The sequence below is a fragment of the Castor canadensis genome, chromosome 3 (assembly GCF_047511655.1).
Source record: "Castor canadensis chromosome 3, mCasCan1.hap1v2, whole genome shotgun sequence".
NCBI classification, from domain to species: Eukaryota; Metazoa; Chordata; class Mammalia; order Rodentia; family Castoridae; genus Castor; species Castor canadensis.
The window spans coordinates 168,317,076-168,338,451 of NC_133388.1; the positions used below are offsets into that span (position 1 = coordinate 168,317,076).

Below are 21,376 nucleotides of genomic sequence, written 5' to 3' on the forward strand. Positions count from 1 at the left end.
AGAAAATTAAGATCAAGGGCATAAGCTAACACAATATTTTCTTCTCACCTAAAGCTACCTACATTTTTAGATTTTTAAAAGCATTTATTCATGTTTTTCCCACATCACGCAGTTTGGTATAAATTCAATACTGAATAAGTTAGAGAAGCCCAAACAAGTTTTTGGGTTTTCATACATAGAAAGCCAAAAATTAATTAATTAATTAGGAACAGTTTACATTGTTTAATGATATGGTAACAAGAACAATGTTACACTTGAATTGGGGACAAATGTTACTTGTTTTGCACAGATACATGTCAAATATAATTTAAAAAAACCAAATCTGCATCAGATCAGATTTAAATAAGAGCAAACAAACACAATACAAACATCTTAATAGATTTATTTTAAAATGATGACACACTTACTGTTAACATAGAAGGCATCAAATGCCATAAGAAAAAGCTCATAACCTTCATGATTGCCCTTTATAATATCAAAAAGCACATAATCAACATCAAATTATTTTCATTTGGCAAGAAAAGCAAAATTTAAAGCACAAGGGAACCACAGGATAAAAATTCTAAATGCATGGTATAGGAATAACCCATCTTTGCTTTTTTACACAGCACTCATTTGAAGCCTGGCTGGAAAGCATAAAGATGCTAATGGGATCACAAGGCTGGCTGTTCCTGAAACTAAGACTTGTAGCAAAGGAATATGCTGCCACATTTCCCTGTAGTAAAATAATAATTCATGGTAAAAATAACTTCCAAATATGCCACTTTTGTGAGCCTGAAATTAAAAGGTTAAAAAATAAGTCAATAAACATTTATGGGATGCTGACCAAACAAAACAAATTTATGACTTATGGCATCTCATTCTGAAGTTGATTCTGAATTCTTCTTTAGTGACTTGTGAAAGAATAGTCTCGTTCTTAAAGTCAACAATAAGGCATGCCAAATTCCTACAAGAAAACTGTTATAACAAAAGCTTTGGGATATTAAAGTTCCATAACCATAAAATATATCCTAATATATACATAGACTTGTGCACATAAACTTGCACACTAACAAACATAAACTGTAAGTACACTCCTGAGTGTAAGCCACAGATTTTTGAAATCACTTTTATGTGTTTAAAATAACATCTTTTTTACAGTGTCTATTCTATAGTCAGGCAAATTACTTCCCAAGCTGTATGCCCATAAGTGCTAAAAGTTTTGAGACAACATTATAGAATACTATATGGACCACAAAATGATATAGGTGGAAATAAGGTGAAAGATAACAATTTGTTAATTATTTGTCTTACAAACTTTTATACACTGAGAAAAGCCAGTGAGACTTCATTGTAATTCTTCTCATCATATACATTCCTTATGCCAAGTTTTGGGAAATATTAAACCCATTACAGAGAGCTGTACGGATCTGTCTTATTCCTTTGATGCTGCTGAATCTAGTTGATGGTATTAAATCTTGTTGCAACTGGTGAATTTTGGCAAAGATTGTGAACCTCTTACATCAAACCACATTTTTTTGTGGCAGTATTACTTGTTGCAATAGAATGACCTTCAGATTGAAAAATCTCCCAATAGATATATAAAAAGATTGCTCTTTAACTTTAGGTGATTAAGCCAAGTAAGGTTTCATATGTGCCTACCATTATACATGTGAAAAAAAAGGGCAGAATGTTCACAGGCAACTATGTTTTTCTGTTACAAAGAAGTGAAAAACAAAACAGAATCACTTCCATTCAGACTCTTAATTCTTGATTCAATTGGCATGGTGCTCACTCACTCATTTGACCTTACCCTGGGAAGGGGAGAAATCACAAATGATTTTTGTGGGTGACTGAACCTCATTATAATGTCAAAACTGAAGCATTTTTGAGGTGCCAGGTATCTGCTTGGATACATATGCTAAACTTTTCTCAAATACCCAATAGTCTATCATTTATTTTCTGGACATGCAACTAAGAATGTTGTTTTCAGGGCTGTTAAGTTTTAATTTTCAGGTACTCCAAATTTTTCTTTGCTTTCTCCTTTTAATACAATTTACTTAATTTTTGTTTGGGTGAAGAAATAGAATTTAACTTAGGAAAAAGGAAAAGGTACAGAAGTTTTCTTTGTCTAAATTTGTACTTTGAAAGACAGGTGCCAGTGCTGGGGTGAAAAGGTTTTCCCAAACAAGTATGAGGAATGGACTGAGATTTTTAAGCAGACAGTAAAACTTGTGATCTCAAGGCAAGGATTCAGGTAGTACCTATTCAAGAGACACAGCAAGGAGATTAAGGTGATAGTATATGGTAGATGGACTTCATATACCTATATGAAACACAAATAAGAAGTCTCCTATAATTGCTTTAAGTGGGGTGGGGACAGGGTTGAGGGGGACAGACAATGGGGCAATGTACGTAATGTACAATATAAGTCTAATCAGAATTGTCACTATGAATCCACCCCCATATAATGAATATATCCTAATAAAAATTTTATATATAAAAAAAGGGACACAGCAGTCATGTGGGTAAAAGTGCTCCCAGACATCAAGAACTTCATGGTTCCCAGAAGCTCTGTATTTCTCTAAAACACAAATCAGCAAACCAATAGGGAGCCTGGAGAGAAGACATTCTTCATATGAATGGCCAGTGCATCAAATTATATGGCCTGCATCAGGAGCTCCAAAGTGCTGCTGAGGACACACAGAATTGCAAAAAGAATTCTGCAAACTCTGCCACAAACAGTTTAAGGTGCCTTCAAAAGGGCAGTTTATGAAAAACAAGAGGCTTAAGGTGTCCATTAGCAGCATTCATATTCCAATACTAAGGAGGAAAGGCAGTTTTCTTTCTGCTCCTCACTGTTGGATGTGCTGCTGAAGAAATCACTGCATAGCCATTAAGATTAGGAAGATGAACTTCTAAACCCAAGTAAACAAGCCAAAGACCCAGTTTTGTTTCTCTGGGTCTAGTATTACAGATGTTCATAGATAAAAACCAGCACCACATTGAAGAGATAAAGTCATACATCTCCATGAAGGATCCAAACTAACACCATAGCTCCTGTCTGTTGAATGTAACACTTCTCATGTGGGCTGGCCACAATACTTCTAGTATAAAAAGTATACTAGACTGAAAACAACAGTGCAAACATTTTTTGCCTGTATTACTTTTATTTTAACTTTATTTAAAAAAAAAAAAATTGGCAGCACTGAGGATTGGACCCAGGGCCTCACACCGGCTATAGTGGCAAGCACTTTACCACTAAATTACATTCCCAGCTCTTACCTTCATTTTAAATTCAAGTAATCTTCATCTTGAATTCAGGCACTGACAGGATGGATGAGGGTAACACAAACAGAACACCTGGGGAAAATGTGATTAAGGCAGTTACCTGAATTATGTCAACACAGCCTAAAGGTGTCATTCAAGTGGTTTTCTGAATTGGTCCCTTTTGATGTAATGGTCTGGTCTCAAAAAAGTAGAACCTTAAGAGTTGTGCTGTACATTTAAGCAGATTTAAATAATATTGTTGAACTAATAAGCATTTATTCGCTTTTGACTTTAAATTTTCTTTGCCTAAATGGCATTTTAAAAAAATGTTGACTTTACACTACATCTCTGTAATTTAGTAGCCCAGCAAGATTCATTAAATGTTTCCACATGAAAACCTCTGGCTTCTTTTCCCCTTTATCATCAATTTTATAGAATTGAAAAGCTTCCCTCACATTTGATTCTCAAACTAATCCTTCATCATAAACTGAAAATTGGGCCACAAATTAGTTCAGTTAGGTGTACCATTTGGCTAATTAATCTTGTTTCACCAATAAATAAACCCCAAATTCCACTGGTCTCAGGTATCTCATGATCTTTCATGAATAAATATGTAGATTTTAAAATGTATTTTAGAATTAAAAAACAAACATCACTGACCAGCTCCTCAAGCAGGTTAAGAACTGGACAATTAATAAGCCTCAGAATAGTAAAATTTATACTGCTGCTATGGTGGCCTCAACACAAATTTTGATATGAAAATAGAGTGAAACAAAAATATGGTTCAAAAAGCACAAAGAAAATAAAATAGAAATGAAAATCACGTTGTTAAAATTCTTTCTGAATCAGTAATTCACTAGCTCCTGGTTACACATGTACTTCAGTAGGGCAAGGCAATCGAGCTACATCTAATTTCCTCTGATGTCCACATGATTTCTTATTCTTACCTAATAATTCTCTTACACACATGTTCTTTTTTTCCTTTTTTGCATTTCACTGTCACTCTTAGTAACCCAAAGGGTACTTTACCCAACAAATTGATCATACATCCTAAAGAGCTCATTCACTTAAGATACCCTGACTCACATATTTTGCCAGTCAGTCATCCACATATTCCACAGTCCTCAGTACCAGCACAAATTTCATGTTACGATGATTTGGGCATTAGAATCTACAAAAGAATCACTTTCTCACTCCCTCATCCCTACCCATGCCCATTTCCAGCTCCAGAGTCCTCTTCAAGAATGACCCCACTGATACTTACAACACATTAATAAAACTCCTACAGTGGGAGATTGGAAAGATCTCAAAGAACAGTTGTGTGATGCAGGATATTTCTGAGGCTGCATTCCCCAACCCCTTCCTGAACAACTGCCATACTAAGGCAGTGTCAGTGAAGATACAGGGTGTGCATGTTACAAAGCTGTGACCACTCTACTCATCACATCTCTCATAGACCAGGAGTTTGTACTTTAAGAGGCAAGAACACACCACTACAATGGCCCAAATACGAGGTACTCAGAATGATATCTAGATTTGTATGAGGAGGAGATGAGGTCTGAAAATGAGTGCAGCTCCCACTGAATGGGTGGGTTTGATTCTTCTCTTCCATTGTAATTTTTTGGCTGTGGGCTTTAGGACTCCTGAGGCAACGGCTTGCTGCAAGTGAGACAGTCTGCTAGGCACAGTTCCCAAGACTAGCTGCAATTATATTGGCAGTTTTGTCCAAATAACAAGATGTCACCTGGAAATATGCCAGAGCCAATCATGACTCAGACCTATCTAGATGTTTAAATGTCTGGAGATATACTTTAAAGTCTCATGCTTTGTCTCTCTGGTGTGAGAACCAGCAAAGACTACAAGTGCACTGGTAACCAAAAATATGTCAAAACTACAAACAGAAAATGAAATTTACATTATCAATCAATCTTACTTCATTTTGAAAAAGGGCATGTACAATGCAAGTATCTGGTGCTAACATTGTGGGTTAGTTTCACATTGGTCTTATGATGATTTATATAATTTTCTTTTATTAGAAAGTTTTCCCAATGACTTATATACCACTTCTGAATACAGGAGTAATTTTAAATATAACACCTTTATAGTTTTTCAAAAATGACCAACATCCTCAAGCTTCAAAATAGTAACACTCAAAAGTCTATATTTTAGTTTTTAACCAAGTCATAAGAAGAAAAACTTAGGAAGAAAATGGATAAGCACCTGTGAGAATGAAATGTAAGCCTTACTATGTGATTAGTGCTTACTTTTCACAAATAGGCTACAAACTGATTTCAGTATATGTAGGACTTCCTCAAAGAATAATATCCCATATTTATGTAAAAGGAATCATTTTTATATTGGTCATTTGGCATGTTTTGCTATAGAATTAGAAACTTATGGTCATTACAGATTAATTAGTTTACAGCTCTCAGAAAGACAGGTGCAGCTGTTTGTGATTTCTTATGCATTTTTACATGGCTTCTTTTCTTCTAAATAGAAGATATGTGGAGAACAAAAACAATCACTGGCTGTTGTTGGATTATGAAATGAACTTTTCTTACTAGACAACTGTTTTTTAAGGGAAAAAAAATGGTAAAAAATGCCAAGGCAGATTCTCAAGAATTTTACAATCAGAATTAACTCTGTACAGCAAGAGCATCTTCCTCTACCAAGGACAGTTCCAAGCTATTTTCATTAGTGCTGGTTTTCATCCTGAAGTTGAAAGAACCATAGAGTTTTGCAGACTCTTTGGAAGAGGCAAATCTGTTTCGACGATAGAGCTCACCTTTCCACATAGACATCATTAGCAAACAAGACAGAACAACCCCTCCAAGTGTGAGGAGACAGAGCCCAGCAATGACACAACGGTCCAGGTGAGCTCCCAGCTTTGCACTCTCTTTTTCTAGCCGTTCCATCTCCCGGGCTGCCACTGTATTGGGATCCACCGTCACCTCCCGTGGGACAATGTAAGAAATAATCACCAGCAATATGCCAGTGACTAAGAACAAGATGGCACTGATAAAACCATAGTCAACTGACTTCCCTGAAGACGTGGCTTCTGAACTTGTATCATCTTCATCTTCAGATATCAAAGATATGGCAGCCTCCTGGGACCATTCACTTGGATTTACCCAGCCAAGTTCTCCATGATGATTACTCCCTTTTGTAGAAGGAGACCTTCGGTTCCGCTGCTCCAAGTTGATATTCTCATCCACGTAAGTGAAAGAAGTTTCTAATTCCTGGCTGCAGCAGTTGCAGACCTTCCGTTCTGCTATTATTTGGTTGTTTCCTGAATCAAGATGTCCTGGTGGGAAAAAGCTTGGCTGAATGGCACTGTTTTGCAGAGAGGAGGAGGGGGATGCTGGAGAAGAGTTAAGTTTAGATCCTTCCATCCCAGTTTGTCTTGGAGTGGATGTACAGTGTTTCTGAGAGCAAAGAGCATCTCTGATGGCTGCTGAATCTGCCTGGTCACCAGGAAGCCCTCCTGAACTCCAGTTCACAACATCACACAGATCTGCCTGGCTATTGTTCTTAGCAAGGTAGTGAAGCTCCATGGGAGTTAGCTAGTATCCTTCAGCAGCTTCCAGAAATTCTGACAACAGCAACAGAGTTAATAAGAACTCAACAGAAGCTAAGACTGTCCTGCTGGGAGTGCTTATCCTAAGGACCCTATTTCCTTTGCAGCCATAGATGGCTGTGGGTACCTCAGTCCCAATTCCTCCTAAAAGGGGCAAAAGAAGGGGAAGGGTACCTCTCAGCAGAAGAGAATGAAAAGAGCAAACTGTCTGACTTGTCACAGGGGTTGACAGTGAGAATCTCAAGTCAGGGTAGAAAAGGAGCCCGAAGGAAGTGACAATGTCTCTGAAGAAAGCATATTGCCATCACCAAGCCAAATTTATCCAAGGTCTCACACATTCCAGTGACAGGATCCCTCAAATAAGAAGGTAGGTTTCCTGTAGAAAGACACAAATGAGAAAGGCAGGGGCCCGTTTAAGCAGAGCTCTTGGATTTCTGGAGGACTTGAGGGAGCAAGACTTCTGAACAATTCAATTAAAGTGTGTTTACACTCTTTAGTTCAGAAATGATTCTAATACAGATTAGCTTTAATGAATATATTTTCCTATCAGCTGGGTTTCACTAGAGCAGGTGCTCAGCATCTAGATTCAGCAGCTCTAAAGTGGATGAAAAAGCTAGCCACCTCTTCTTAAGCATTTGCCTTGTACATCCAATGACCCAAGTCATAGAGCAGTGGACCCTGAATTTATAAGATCACACACTGATTTTTCAGTATGTTACCACTCTCCCTGAGCTTTTCACTGTTCCATGGGGGCAGCATGTGCTAGTTACCAAAGTGTGTAGACAACACACTTCACTGTGATTCCTGCAAAATGCAAGGAGCAAGCCCACTGCCTGCTCCAGCTGTGTGTCTGCTGTCCCTGCTCGATGAGTCTGAGTAGGTCTGAGTTCTTCCTCTCTCTATAGTTTACTCACAAACAAAAGAAATTGGCCTTCCAGAAATTTTTTACAAGGCCAATCTAGAAGTAGTAACAATAACAAACAAATTATAAACCCACAGAATTCTGTAGAGGCAAACAGGTGAGAAGCTACTTCCAAGGTTACCTGTGTAACTTCATATCCATGACACTCCCTCATTTCTATTGCAACATGCTGTCTTTCTGGAATGGAACTTTGGGTTGAACAGAAAGCCATCTGTCCATCTTTCTCTTCCCCTACTCTCTCTCTCTGAAAAATAAAAATCCACATTTTACTTTCACTAAATGTGGGGGTTTTAACCAAGAGCCCATTTTATTTTGATTTCAAATCCAGGGTGATAATTGCTTTTCAACCCATGGCTGGAGGCTTAATATACTTCAAAATCTACAATTCCAACTGCTGGTAACAGAGCCACAGGCAGGCTCACATAAGGTCAACCTGGCAACTCAAAGACTAAAAGTAAGGGAGAGGGAATAAATGTCTTACGCTATACATCAGAAGTTGATTTCCCCCCCCCCACAAATAAACATTTCTCTTCTATTATCAGAGTTTCTCTGCACCTAAAACAGGAAAAAAAAAAAAGCCAAAGCAAAACAAACAAGACACTAAGTGAGAGAAGATAAACCATAAGTGAGCTTGAGCAAATGGACAAACCCCCTACTGAAAAATCTCTCAATGAAGGAAGGGATGGTAACTGGTTTCATCAATTACTGAAATGAGAAACCCCCTCAAGGGTCCCTCTGGCATTAGGCGCTCTGATTAACCTTTGGCGCAATTAACTAATCACACTAGACTACTTTGGATAAAATCGGCAGGATCCTTTTTGGGACTTCCAATTTTTAACAAAAGGGGAAGAGAAATATCACTCAATTCTCTTCTCCTGCCTCGATCTTTCTTAAAAGAAAAGAGACTGCTTGTTCTATCGGAGATACACTAGCTATTACGGCCAATTTCCTTTGCAGCTCGGTGATCCGAAGCTTCCATCCTCAGCGGAGAATGGATATTGCCAGGGGACCAGTAAAGGTCTTTTCCCCTCCTCCTCTTTTTTTCCCCCTCTGATCTGTTTAAAAGCCCAGTGAAGGTGACTGCACCTCAAAGCGAGGACAGCACTTTCCCTGGTCGGTCTCCGGTCCACTAAAAGCAGTAAGATTTGCATAGGACCTGACTCGGGTGCGGCTGGTCTAGAGACAGCTCCTCGGGATGCGTCCGGCGCGCGCTGTACGAGAAAGACCCGCAGCGAGCACCCGGCGGCGGAGCCCGGCACCTGCACCGCCAGATCAACCACTCCATTCCGGTCAACCTCTGCGACCACCCGAGACACCCGCAGCCGGGCGGCGTCCTCCAAGGTTCCTGGAGCGAAGCAAGCACCTTGGGTAGGACGGAGACACGCGCCCCTGCTCCGCTGGGCACCTGGCTCTCACCCTTACGCCCGGAGCTTCTTCCCCATCCCATTCTCCGCCACTCACCTCTGCCTGGCCCCGGCCACCCCGCGCTGTAGGAGCACCGTGCGCACACCCCCACCCCGGCGCGGCTCCCGAACAAAGTCCCCCGCTCCCCAGCCGCTGCACTTGTAGCCTCTGCGCGCCGCTGAGCTCTGCTGGGTGGGCAGCGCCCGCGCCGGCTGGGCGGGGTGGGCGGGGCGGGGCGCTCCCTCTTGCTGAGCATCCCGGGAGATGTAGTTCAGGGGCGGTGCCTGCACCCCGTATTTTATCTGTTTCTTCTCACACCTCCTAGATTTTGCCTTTCCTGAAGACCAGTTCCCTCTGTCCCCTCATACTCCTGCCTGGCACTTTTAAGATGAGAGTGATGCCCTCCAGCCTCAAGTATGACCACAGGACTGTGGGGGAAGACAGGAGAAAGGCGTGTAAGTAAGTTCCTACAGTGTACCAAGAAATTTGTGTACTTTTCTTATTTAATAGTCAAAATAAATCTTCAAAGCAGATTTTATTAATCCTCTTCACAGATGAGGAGGCAGGCTCAGAGAGATTTAAGTGGGTATCTCATGCACGGTTACAACGTAGATTAGAAACTACAATAGTAGTTTCTAAAATTTTATCCAGGAGTGTAATTCCAAAGTTATTGCTTTTTCCAAAAAGTCAGGAAAAATGTGAACATTGAGGGTAAGAGATTATCCTGTTCACAAATTTATCCCGTGTTTAATGTAATATGTGGTATCATATGAATGTATTAATAGTAATGACTCCAAGTAACTACACAAATGACAGTCATAATTGCCAGGCTTTCTTCGTGGACTTTAGATACTTAACTCATTAAATGATCACAATGAAATTTTAAAGCACTGTAAAAGTTCTCATTTTTACAGAAGAGAAAAGTAAGCTAGGAGACGTAGTCTCTCCAAAACCATAATACTGGTCTTCAAGATGGGAGATGAAAGATGAACCCAAACAGATTATAAGTACCCTACATTGAGTGAACAGAGGAAAGACCAGAAGCAAGACTAGAAGGCCTCAGTAGTAAAGGAAAACTGGACATTGAAGCCTTTGAGCTATGGCTGTAGGATAGGACAAACTAACTTCTCTGGGTCATTTTAACCCAAAGTACACAGCCAAAGCCAATAGTTGAAAACCCAAAGCATGTGTAGTTTGTGGATCATCTCCAGTTTTTCAGCATCTCCTTCAGGATGATTCTAGGTTTATTCATTGTTTCAATCTAAGGGGAGAGCAAGAAAGATTACAAGTGTTTTTGCTAGTTTGCTGCTCATGAGTAACTCACTTAACTGGTGTAGTTGTTTGCTTTCCCGGGATAAATCTGTTTCCTAAAACAAAAGCATGCTTTTCTTTACATTGGATACAAGTGATAGTCTCATGACCTCAGACATTTTATAATCCAGCCTTTGTGAACCACCCCTCACTCTCTTTTAGCCAGGTAGGCCCATTTATTCAGAGTATTTATGGTACTTTTGTTCACTACAGTGTTCTCCAGTGAGAATATCTTTCTTCTGTTCCCTATTCCATTTATCCTTTAAGGACAAGCTTGTCAAGGCTCATTTACACAGAGGTTTCTATTTTTAGCACTATATATTCAATAAAGAACACAAAGGCACTGTGGGGTGTCCAGAAGAGAACAACTAAGATGTTGAAAGAAATTGAACTCATGTTAGACAAGGAGACGCTGAAGGAAACTTGGGATATTTAGCTAAATGAGAAGACTTAGCAAAGCCTAGCTTTAAATAATTTAAAGTTTGTAAAATCAAACAGGAATTTATGTCATGGTTTAAAAGGGCAAGTGCAGAACCAATGACATTAATGATATTTAATAGTGCAAATGTGCTATCATCTTACTCTTATACCAATATGGGGAAGACAGTATCATTGAAGTCATTTTCAGTGTAGAAATTGAGTTTTGAAAAAGTGTAGTCTCTCTCCAAAGGTCTGAGAGCTAATAACTGGCAGAGACAAGACTGTAACTTGGATCTGTCTTAATCCAGAACCTGGGCCTCTTTGCCACCATATTAGACTAAACAGTGCTTCATGGTCTTTTTCACCACAGAGCACACACAAGAGGTGATAAAGTTTATAACACAGGGATAATTGTAAAAGGTTTCTCATGGCCATTGTCCTGTGGCTGTGACTTCTTCAGTCCTGGCAGGACTGCTTGAAGGGTTAAGGGAGTAGGGAAGCCAGCACATCTGTAATATACTGCAGCACCTGAGGATGCCAGCCCCAGGGCTGAGAAGCTCTGTATAGCACTATCAGATTTCATAAGGAGATGATTTGAAGCTTAGCATAAGGGAAGATATTCTTTCTAAGAATATCTTAGATATTCAGTGTCTTATACAAGTGAATTCTCGTTTACTGGAGAGGTTTTTGTTTTTTTTTTTTTAAAAAGAAGAGCCAATTATTAGTGCTATCATAGAAAGGATTATCTAGAGGACCTTTATGGTGTCCCTGTTAGACTAATTCTAATTTACATCTCTTTCATGAAAGCACTCTCTTCTAAGCCAGCTCCCAGAGATTCCACCTGCTATGAAGTTTACTTGGTCTTGTCAGTGTTGACATTTTTAATATTTATTTTCCACTGCCATGTGACATTTCTTGAGTGGCAAGGTAGCTACTGAATGTTGTTTAATTTCTCACTTCAGCCCTTAACTATCTAATAGTAATTGTAAGCCCCTTTATCCTGCAGAAAATACAGTATCTCTGTTGAATATAGTGAGGGAAGATGACTGGAACTTCAGGTGATTTTCTATTAGTTATTCCCTATCACTCCTACTTATAAATAACACATTTGACTAGCTACATATTCTTTATCATGAAAAGAATCAACTCTATGCTAACACACTACAACATTTCCTTCAGAGTTCTGCAGAAAAATAAATAAAATTGTATTGACTGAGATCCTGGAAAGATAAGCTCTGTAAAAAAAGATTACCATTTGCTAGCAAAACACCCCCCTCCTCTGTGAAGTCCACGTCTAAAACTTTCTTAAAAATCTGACTGAAGAACATTTTTCCAAAAGCTTTCCTTGTTCAACATCCTGAATTTCATACTCTTCTAATTGGCATTCCAGCGGCAAAATGCATTTCCCTTTAAATTACCATTTTACATATATATATATAAGTATTTTATACATATTTTATACTGTCTTCTATGTGATCTCTCTTTCCAGATAAAATTTAGGCTCCTCGAGAACCAAGAAATTCTTTCTATTACTTTGAAGCTATCTATGAGCATGAAATAGTGCAACACATTAAATAGTGGTTCTTCAATACATTTATGAAACAACTGACATTAGCAAAATGAAATTAAAAACCTACATACTGATTTGGATCTTATGTAAATTCTAATATGTCTCATATTTTCCTGTTCACTTGTACTCTGGTTTGGGAACAATAATCATTACTAAACGAAGTTAACTAGTAGAAAAACATATTCTGAGAAGTAAACTTACCATGTAAATCAAGGAGAGTACTGAGATTTTTAACATCCTGTCTTTTATAATTACTGAGAATGCGTTCCAGTTTTCTCTCCATAGCAATAACAATAAGGGCTAATTGTCAATATGTGTCCCTAGTGGACTCAGTGTTATCATGAGGGGCTGAGTCCTAGGAAAGTAAAAAAGACATTTTTTTTCATAGGATAGATAGAGAGCCAGTAATTTAAAGGGAATAGTATTAGGAATATGACTTACTTCAAATCCCAAATTGGTGCTTCCGAGTAATGGAAGAATAAAAATTACCATAATTTAAAGTAATGAGGAAGATCTTGTTTATTTAGCAAGATTCAAAGAACAAAAAGAATTATATTAAATTTAAAAGGTTTTATTTTAGCAAGAATTCTCTCAATTGTCATGCAAATACATTAAAGAAATAAAGTAGCTGGATACAGACAGTGGGAGAAGACTTTAGCCAAGTTGAGAATGGATATTTTCTCTAAAAGAGAGAGAACTCCCAACCACTTCTCAGCCTGAGTTTTGTCTTGACTGAATGCAGTTATCAATAAAGGTTCAATATCCAAACTGTTAACTAAAAATTTAAAATGTTTTTAACACTGTATGAGTCAAAGAAAACTGTAGCTATGAGGAATGTTTGTTTAGAATCACAGTAGACTAGATAGTTTAGACTCCCCCCCCACAGTAGAAAAATCTGCACAAAATTTACAAAAATCACTTCCTTGAAAATAAGGTTAACAAGATAGAGAGAAACATTTTTTTATTTCAGCTCTCTTTGGCTTGGGATTTTCAATATCTGCTCTATACTTGCTTAATATCCTTCTATTTTCTCACTTAAAAATGACCACTTGTGGCTCACTTCTTTACCTGACCTTTTGGGAAATGGAACCACCTCTGACACCATATTACCATGGACTCTTTTTTTATTTTTTCAAAAAGTTTTTCAATTGCTGTAACTCTCTCTGTATGGTTTATTACATTCCTTTCTAGAAACATTATCTAGGTAATGGGACCATTGCTGCAATGAACTTCCTTGTTAAGATCATTAACACCTTTTAATAATTCATTCACTCAACAAATATTGTCAACATGTTCTATGCTAAGTGCTTGGAGATACATACAACAATGAACTAAAAGGACACATTCCAGGGAGCTTACTGTTTGGTGGAGGGTATGCAATTCAATATGCAAGTAAAACACCATTCATAAATGTTACAGTGAAGAAAATAGATAATGCAAGAGTATATACAGGAAGAATATCTGATTCAGAATTAGGGAGAGAAAGTCAGAGTGGATTCCTTCATAATGTAATATCTAAATGAGGCAAATATAGGAAGAAACTGGCCATTAAAGCATAAGGCAGGATGAAGATGGATAGTAGTTGATAATTCAGAAGTGAATTATTAGAACTGAAAAAGTTCACTGTGTTTGCAGTATGAAGTGTGAGAGGAAGAATGTCAAGCACTGATAGTGGGAATGTCAATAGTGAACAGATCATCTCTGAACCTCTAAGTAAAGATAAATTATGTGGATCTAATTCTAAAACCAGCAAAGTACCAAGGGTAGTTTTAAGTATGAGAATAATGAGATCATATTTGAATTTTGAAAAGATCATTCTGGGGAATAAATTGAAGATGAGCTTAGCCTAGTATCATCAGATAGCTTACTATCATCATTCAAGTAAGAAATAGTGGCAATGAAATTTCAATATAAAGACACAGGTAAGTTACAAGAATGAAATATATCCTGCGAACCTTAATCAGAAGGAAGCTGAAGTAGCAATGTTAAAGTGAGTTTCTGAACAAAAAAATATCACCTGGGGTAAAGAGAAATAATAATGAGAAAATGGGGTTGAGTTGAGTGTAAAATTCAATAGCAGAACACTAATCATTGTACTGATGTACAAGGCACTGGGTTCAATCCCCAACACTGAAAAAAAAGAAAGATGAAAAGCCAAATGCATCAAGAAACACAATAATGCTAGCTATGAATATACTCACTACATCTCTAAATAGCTGTATTTACAGTACTTGTCAATGGAATATGTGTGGAGTGATGTATGTTCATTTCCAGGCTGAGGTACTCGATGTGTCTGAGGTCTCTGTGTATCTCTTCACACTGTCCTCTTTCTCTATGTGATTCTAAAATGATCTTGAAGCCACAATATGGAAAAAGCCAGGGTACCCAAATCACAACTTAGGAAAAGCATCACCCGATCCATGTAATACTCAGGTGTGAGTATATAACCAGTTTCTATCCTGTTGGTGAGGTTTGGGGCTTATTTGGCACAGCCATCAGTCTGCTTCTTAATTGCAGCTGGTCATAAGGGACCTCTGAAGATGGACAGAAGTGATTGGCTAATCGATCTTCTGAGAGAATCATTTAAGCAATTACTGTATTTTGCTTTCCTTTAATGTTATAGAGGCCAACATTTTATTTTAGCCTTTTAATATAATAATTATCATTACTAATATTTTTTCTGTACTTAAACTTTTTTTCTACTTGAATTTTCACCACCAGTCCTTTCTCCTTTCATATAAAACATTCTTAAAAAGTATACATTTTTATGGCTACATTTTATACTTTTAAATGGACATCAGGGGAATTACTAAGTTGAATTACCATAAATATTTAAACATGTCTCTAGAGTAATATTTTCCCAAATACACATGTACATGTATATTTATTATATGTGTATATATGTATATATACACACATATCCCACTCTTTAAAAATTTAGTATTCTGAGCCCCCTTGATTTGTTAATGACTGATGTGAGGCTTTAAGGGTAAGACATATTTTTAGAGTTTTCCCCAAGCTTAAAGGATTATGAATCTTTCATTTTTCACTCAGCATATTGTAGAACTGGTATATAAAAATAAACTTTGAGATACACTGTTATGAAAGAATGATATTTTTCAAAATCCTATCAGAGAAGAACATGACATACTTTGATTCGTATTTTTCAGAGTCTTTATGGGTCAACTCTTTCATGCACTTTGGAGTTTACTGCCTTGGGTCAAATTCAGTGGTTACTATTTACTATCCTTGTGACTTTGAATAAGTTTTATAAAAGTACTGTAGTTCAATTTCCTTGTCTGTAACATAGGAATAATAATATTGTTGTTTATTTGACATAAAGTGACAAAGAAGTAAATAAGATGTTTAAAGTACTTAGTATGGCACCTGACATCTGTTAAATGATCCAATATATGTTACATTATTATTTTTAGTATTATTGCTTTTCAGCTCTTTCTATTATGCTGTTTAGTCCATCCATTAATTTTTATAATTTCAACAATTTTGCTTTTACTTTCTCACTGTTTAATTTTTTCTTTTTGCATTACCATCTGTTCTATTTCTTGTTTCATAAATGTGTTGTTGTCCCTTAACTATCCCTGAAAATTAATTATAAAAATCCCCAATTTCATAAACAACTGTCCATTTTTATTGCTCTGTTAACTATTTGTTGAGTTAAGGTCTTCAGTTTGGTCTCCCTTTTATGGGATAGGTGGCTAGTTGTTATTGTGCTCATCTTCATAGAAGGAATTTTCTGTTGGATTTGATGCTCCATCTGTTTTGGTAGCCTCCTTGAAGTGACTTCATATTTCTTCAGTCACAGCTCATCTGCTTCTCATATTTTAGGAATCTCTCCTTTCTGTCCCACTAACAGTCTTTCAGGTTTCTGAAAGTAGCTGCCCTGTGCTTTCTTCTTCCTTATCTCCCAACATAGACTCCAGTCTCATAAACTATGAAATTAAACAAAATTTCCCCTTGTATTCACAATATTCCTTTTCCTACCATGCCACCTCTACTTTGGCCAAGTGGATCTGAATTTCACCCCATCAACTTGTTGATCCGGGGAGTACCTACATATGTGTCAACTTCCCTAAACTGTGGTTTTCTCTATTAGCTTCTTCTTACCAACCTGTATAAGATTTGTCACTACTGTCTTTGTACCTCAGCTTATCCTAGTTATTACAATCATATCAGAGAACCAGTAGTATATTACTATCTTTAGATGTCTCAGGGAAAAGGGGAGAGCTTTGGTTATAATTTAGCTTTTCATCTCCAACCTTCATTTCCAGGCTAAAGAGCGAGGATGTCAAGGAATGTCTGTCAATTTGCTAAGCTTGCTGATGCATAAAAGTGCAAACTTTGAAGCTGGAAAAGATCTACATAGTACTATATAAGGAAAGAAGTGGAGGAAGGCAAATTCCAGAGTGGGAAGGAGGCTGGAAAGAGGGACTTTAGAGGAGGAGGGAGAAAAAAACAGCAAGAGGAGATTAAGAAAGATTCTTTGTGAGTAGGATGAGAAGAAGCAAAGAAAAAGAATGGCTACAATCTTTTGGATACAAAATGGATTAATGAATTTTCAGGACTCTAATTTTTTAGATAAATATATTTCAAGATTCAAAAGAGATTTTTAAATATTTTATTTTGTATTTGACAACTAGTGCACGTATTTATGGGGTATAGAATAATATTTGTTACACATACACATTTTATGATGACAAAATCATGACAATTAGCTTATCCATTATATTCAATATTTATCATTTCTTTGTGACTAGAACTTCAAAATTCTCTCTTGTGGCTATTTTTAATTACAGAATTCATTATTTTTATCAATAGTCAGTCTACTGTGTCAGAATCCATTCCTTCTAACTGTAGTACTTTATACTCATTTAGAAACCTCCCTGCTTCTTCCTGTCCCATCCTCTGGTAATCACTACTCTATTCTCTGCTTCTATGAGATCAACTTTTTTAGATTCTATACATAAATGAGGTCATGAAGTGTTTGTCTGCCTGTGCCTGCCTTATTTCATTTAACATGATGTCCTCCAGATTCAGTCATGTTACGACAAATGACAGGGATTGCATTTTTGTCTGGCTGAATCGTATTCTGTTATGTATATATACCACATTTTCATGATCCATTCACATGTTGATGAACACTTGGATAGGCTTTTACTTTACTTGTCATTTGGTTTTGTTTTGGCTCTTCTGCTGTGTAATTTAGAAAGCTAAAACTTTGTATATATAAAGTTATAAGCGTTGCGTAAAACTTTGTAAAAATCACCATATGAATTTGTGGCAGCACCCTGTGGTCAAACACATTATCTTCTTCAGCACAAAGTCTGGATATTCACACTAGCTGATAAAAAGAGTACAATAACCTTACATAATTTCAGATTTGCTTTTGATTTCTATGAATTTACTACCAATTAAAAATTATTTTGGTTTTAAGACTTTATTGGATTTCAGACTGATAACTAAGCAGTGGCATTAGATTATCCCTGCTTTCCATTCTCCTCTCTCCCAGGCCCTCCTGGTCTTGCCTGGGCTAGTTTTTGTCTCTGTGGTCAAATTATGGATCATAGATTTTTCTATCAATGGAACAGCTTGTCTCCCTTCTATGTGACCTCCCATCCTCTAGCTGACTGGATCTTTTCATAGGGTAGCAGCAGGGGTTCAAGAAAAGGAGTAGAAGTACCCAGAGCCTCTTAAGGACTTAGTTCAAAACTGACACATGGTCATTTCCAACACATTATTTTGTCCCAAGTCACCAGTCTAACCTAGATCCAAGGAATGGAGGATAGACTATTTCTTAATGGGATGACATACAAAGTCATATTACCAGCAATGTGGAACAGTTAGGACCACTTTTACAATCAAACTACCTTAATAATAAGGTGCTCAGTTTGAATATAAAGTGGGAACCCATGTTATCTTTGGAGACCCAGTCACATAGTCATTGGTTGCCCTAGCAAAATCAATTTTCCACCGTTCTATTTTCTAGCAGCACTTGGATTTCCCTTGAGGTAAGCATCTTCCTTTTTTATGTAACAGTTTTGAGGCTTGGAGGAGATTGACTATCCTCTGCTCAAAGGCAAAAATCAATAACTGTAATCACATTCCACATGCAATTGTTTCAGGGAAAGGAAGGAAAAGTTCCAAGCCAAATCAAATATGGGATTTCCATTGCCACAGCAGACTCAGAAATAGTGCAGTCAATTTAAAGTTCAAAACTGTGATCAATGATTGAAGATGGATATATAGTCTGTGTATCTTTTTATACTACATGATAAGCTAACCTGAGGACAAAGCTGATATGCAGGAAGGGAAAAGGGAATATCAACAAAAAATGGAATAAAAATCAAGGTTTAACTTTATGGAAGTTTCTCTTGCTTTTGAGCTTCTTGGTAATAAATCTCTAGCTTGAGTTGTGTTTTCTGCTACCCATGAAAGCATTCAAACATATGTTTCCATGTTATCTCATTAGACTCCTTGATGGACTAAGTTTAATTTGTCTAACACTCCAGTTTCAGTATGGTGCCTATTTATCATCAAATGTGCAAAAGAAGTCTTTAAGGACCTTATATAACCTGAACTCTACTATGACTTAGTTATCTTACATGAAAAAGTAGAAACAATATTCATAAATAAGAAAACAAAAGGCAGTAAGCAGACTCCCGTTAATAATAGAACTCAGTTGATATTTATGAAATGAATGTTAAATCAATTGATAAATGAAAAATCTGAACCTGAAATCAATAATCTCATATAGTTCTTCTATTTTGCTAAATCATAACTTTAAAAAAGTTACAAATAACTAAACACACCCAAAACAAACCAAAACAAAGAAATCCCTAACCAAAAGGAAGGGAATGTTCCAAAAAGGACAATCTGATCACTTTTTATGCATAATGAGTTTCAGAGTAAGAGAATAAGATAAGAAAATTAAGTCACAGGAGAGCTTAAGGACAACTTGATGATGAATTTCATGAACATCACAACTCCACTAACAGCATTCTTATTTTAGAAACTGTGTAGACAGGCTAAGGTTAATTCCCTACATCCTAGGGAAAAGGGAATCTGGCAGTGACTGTTGCAAAAATTTAACTAGAATGAATGCTTTTCTAAAGTGAGAACCTAACAGCAATGTGAAGTGCTAAATCTGTGAGACAGAGTCAGGGCTCTTACTAATGAATATTCTTTCTTTTATTTTCATGAGAATTACAATGTACTATGTGCTTTAACCTGCAAGATAAAACTTTTCCTTTTAAAAATCAAGGCAAAGTAACTTTAAGCAGCAATCTAAATGAAAAGGCTAAATATTGGGGGGGGGGAATACTATACTGAACTGTGTATTGATTTTGTCACTGCAAAATCAATGTCACTGTCACATCTGTAGAATGATGACATCTATCTATCAGAAAAACTTTAGAAATAATGAAGTGGATCACTGCAGTTTTACTCTCTCTCCCTTGCTGTGAGGAGGGGCTGTGTAACTCATTACCAAATCTCTTACCCCCAGCAGAGTCCTGACTGCTACTTTAATGCACCTCCTAAAGTCTTACATGTTTTTTATAGTGGTAACATATGAGAATGTTGCATGCTCATTTCTTCAAGACTTATGATTGTGATGAAAATCATGTTCAAACACCGTCTTTGAACAATACCAAGGAAAATGAAATTGCAAATTTCAAATATAAAACAACTTGCTTTGTTAACTCTTCGCCTAGTTCTAATTGATAGTTTTGTTACAATGATGCAGTCTGCACATTTGTGGCTTCAGGCATTCAGTAAAATCTATTGAGTATACACATTGGCCAGGAACTAGCTAGGTGTTGGGAATTCAATGCAGAAGAACATGTGATTAATGTCTGTACTTTCAAGTATTTCCCGGTATAGTTCAAGCTAGCTTGTAGAAGAAACATTTCCCTTACCTTTTCTGGTTTTCTGAAAGTGCCATAAAAGTCCCAGTGTTTAAGTCTATAAGCAATTGTTCTTTTTTTGGTGATAACTGGGTTTGAACTCTGGGCCTCATGCTTGCTAGGCAGGCACTTCACCACTTCAGCCACACCACCAGCCACTTTTTGTTTTAGTCACTTTTCTAATAGTGTCTCTCATTTTTACACAGGGCAGGCTGAATGTGGTCCTCCTATTAACACCTCTTATAGCTGGTATGGTAGGCATGCACCACTACATCCAGCTTATTGGATAAACTGAGGGTCTCACTAACCTTTTTCCTGGGCTGGTTTTGCAATGTAATCATCCTAATCTCTGCCCCCCAAGTAGCTGGGATTACAGGTATGAGCTACCAGGACCAGAGCAATTGTTCTTGTGTATTAAACAGCTTACTGCTTATTTATCTACCTAAAATATGCCTTAAACATCTCCTGAACTTAACTCAGTGATTCTCCTGAGCCAGTTTAAAAAACTGACCCTCTGCTGAGTACAATATGCTTGTGTCTTCCATAAACTGGGAAATTCCCTTTCCTCTGTCTTTTCTGAAGAACAGTGAGAAGCCACATTCTCTTGGTGTGAGTTGGAAAGAAAATATTTGAAAATCATCAGAGATGGAGGGATTCATTCAGTTCTCATGCTAATAGTTGGTACATTTTGAAAAGGAAGTTATAATGAAGTAAAAAAGTCCAAAGAAATTCTCCTTTCATATAGTCATGAATTAGAGTGAAAGACACTATTACAGACCTTTTATCCTCATACATATTTTAAATATCATGACCATATGTGCTTGCTATTTCTCTCTTAATTGAGCTGTGGGAATCTAATCACTGAAAAGGGCTGGCACTTCTGATTATCTCCAGGCATTTTTCCTGTTATCTCTGCTGCTCTTCTACTGACTTTCAATGGTTGAAAGATACATTGATTTAAAATTAATGTATATTTTCAGATATTTGTGTAAATGTGAGTA

General features: G+C 37.2%; 1 protein-coding gene across 2 annotated transcripts; it reads right to left on the bottom strand.

Moving 5' to 3' along the window:
- Positions 1–207: 207 nt before the first annotated feature.
- On the bottom strand, positions 208–9,304 carry Tmem74 (transmembrane protein 74). Of its 2 annotated transcripts, none has more exons than XM_074069057.1 (2): positions 9,210–9,304; positions 208–7,202 (listed from the first exon to the last, which is right to left on the bottom strand). In XM_074069057.1, exon 2 carries the CDS (start codon positions 6,801–6,803, stop codon positions 5,886–5,888), a length of 918 nt encoding a protein of 305 aa, XP_073925158.1. In that variant the 5' UTR covers positions 6,804–7,202; positions 9,210–9,304; the 3' UTR covers positions 208–5,885. The 2 variants fall into 2 exon arrangements, with proteins under 2 accessions (XP_073925158.1, XP_073925157.1); XM_074069056.1 differs by lacking the exon at positions 9,210–9,304 and adding an exon at positions 7,870–8,611.
- Between the last annotated feature and the right edge of the window lie 12,072 nt (positions 9,305–21,376).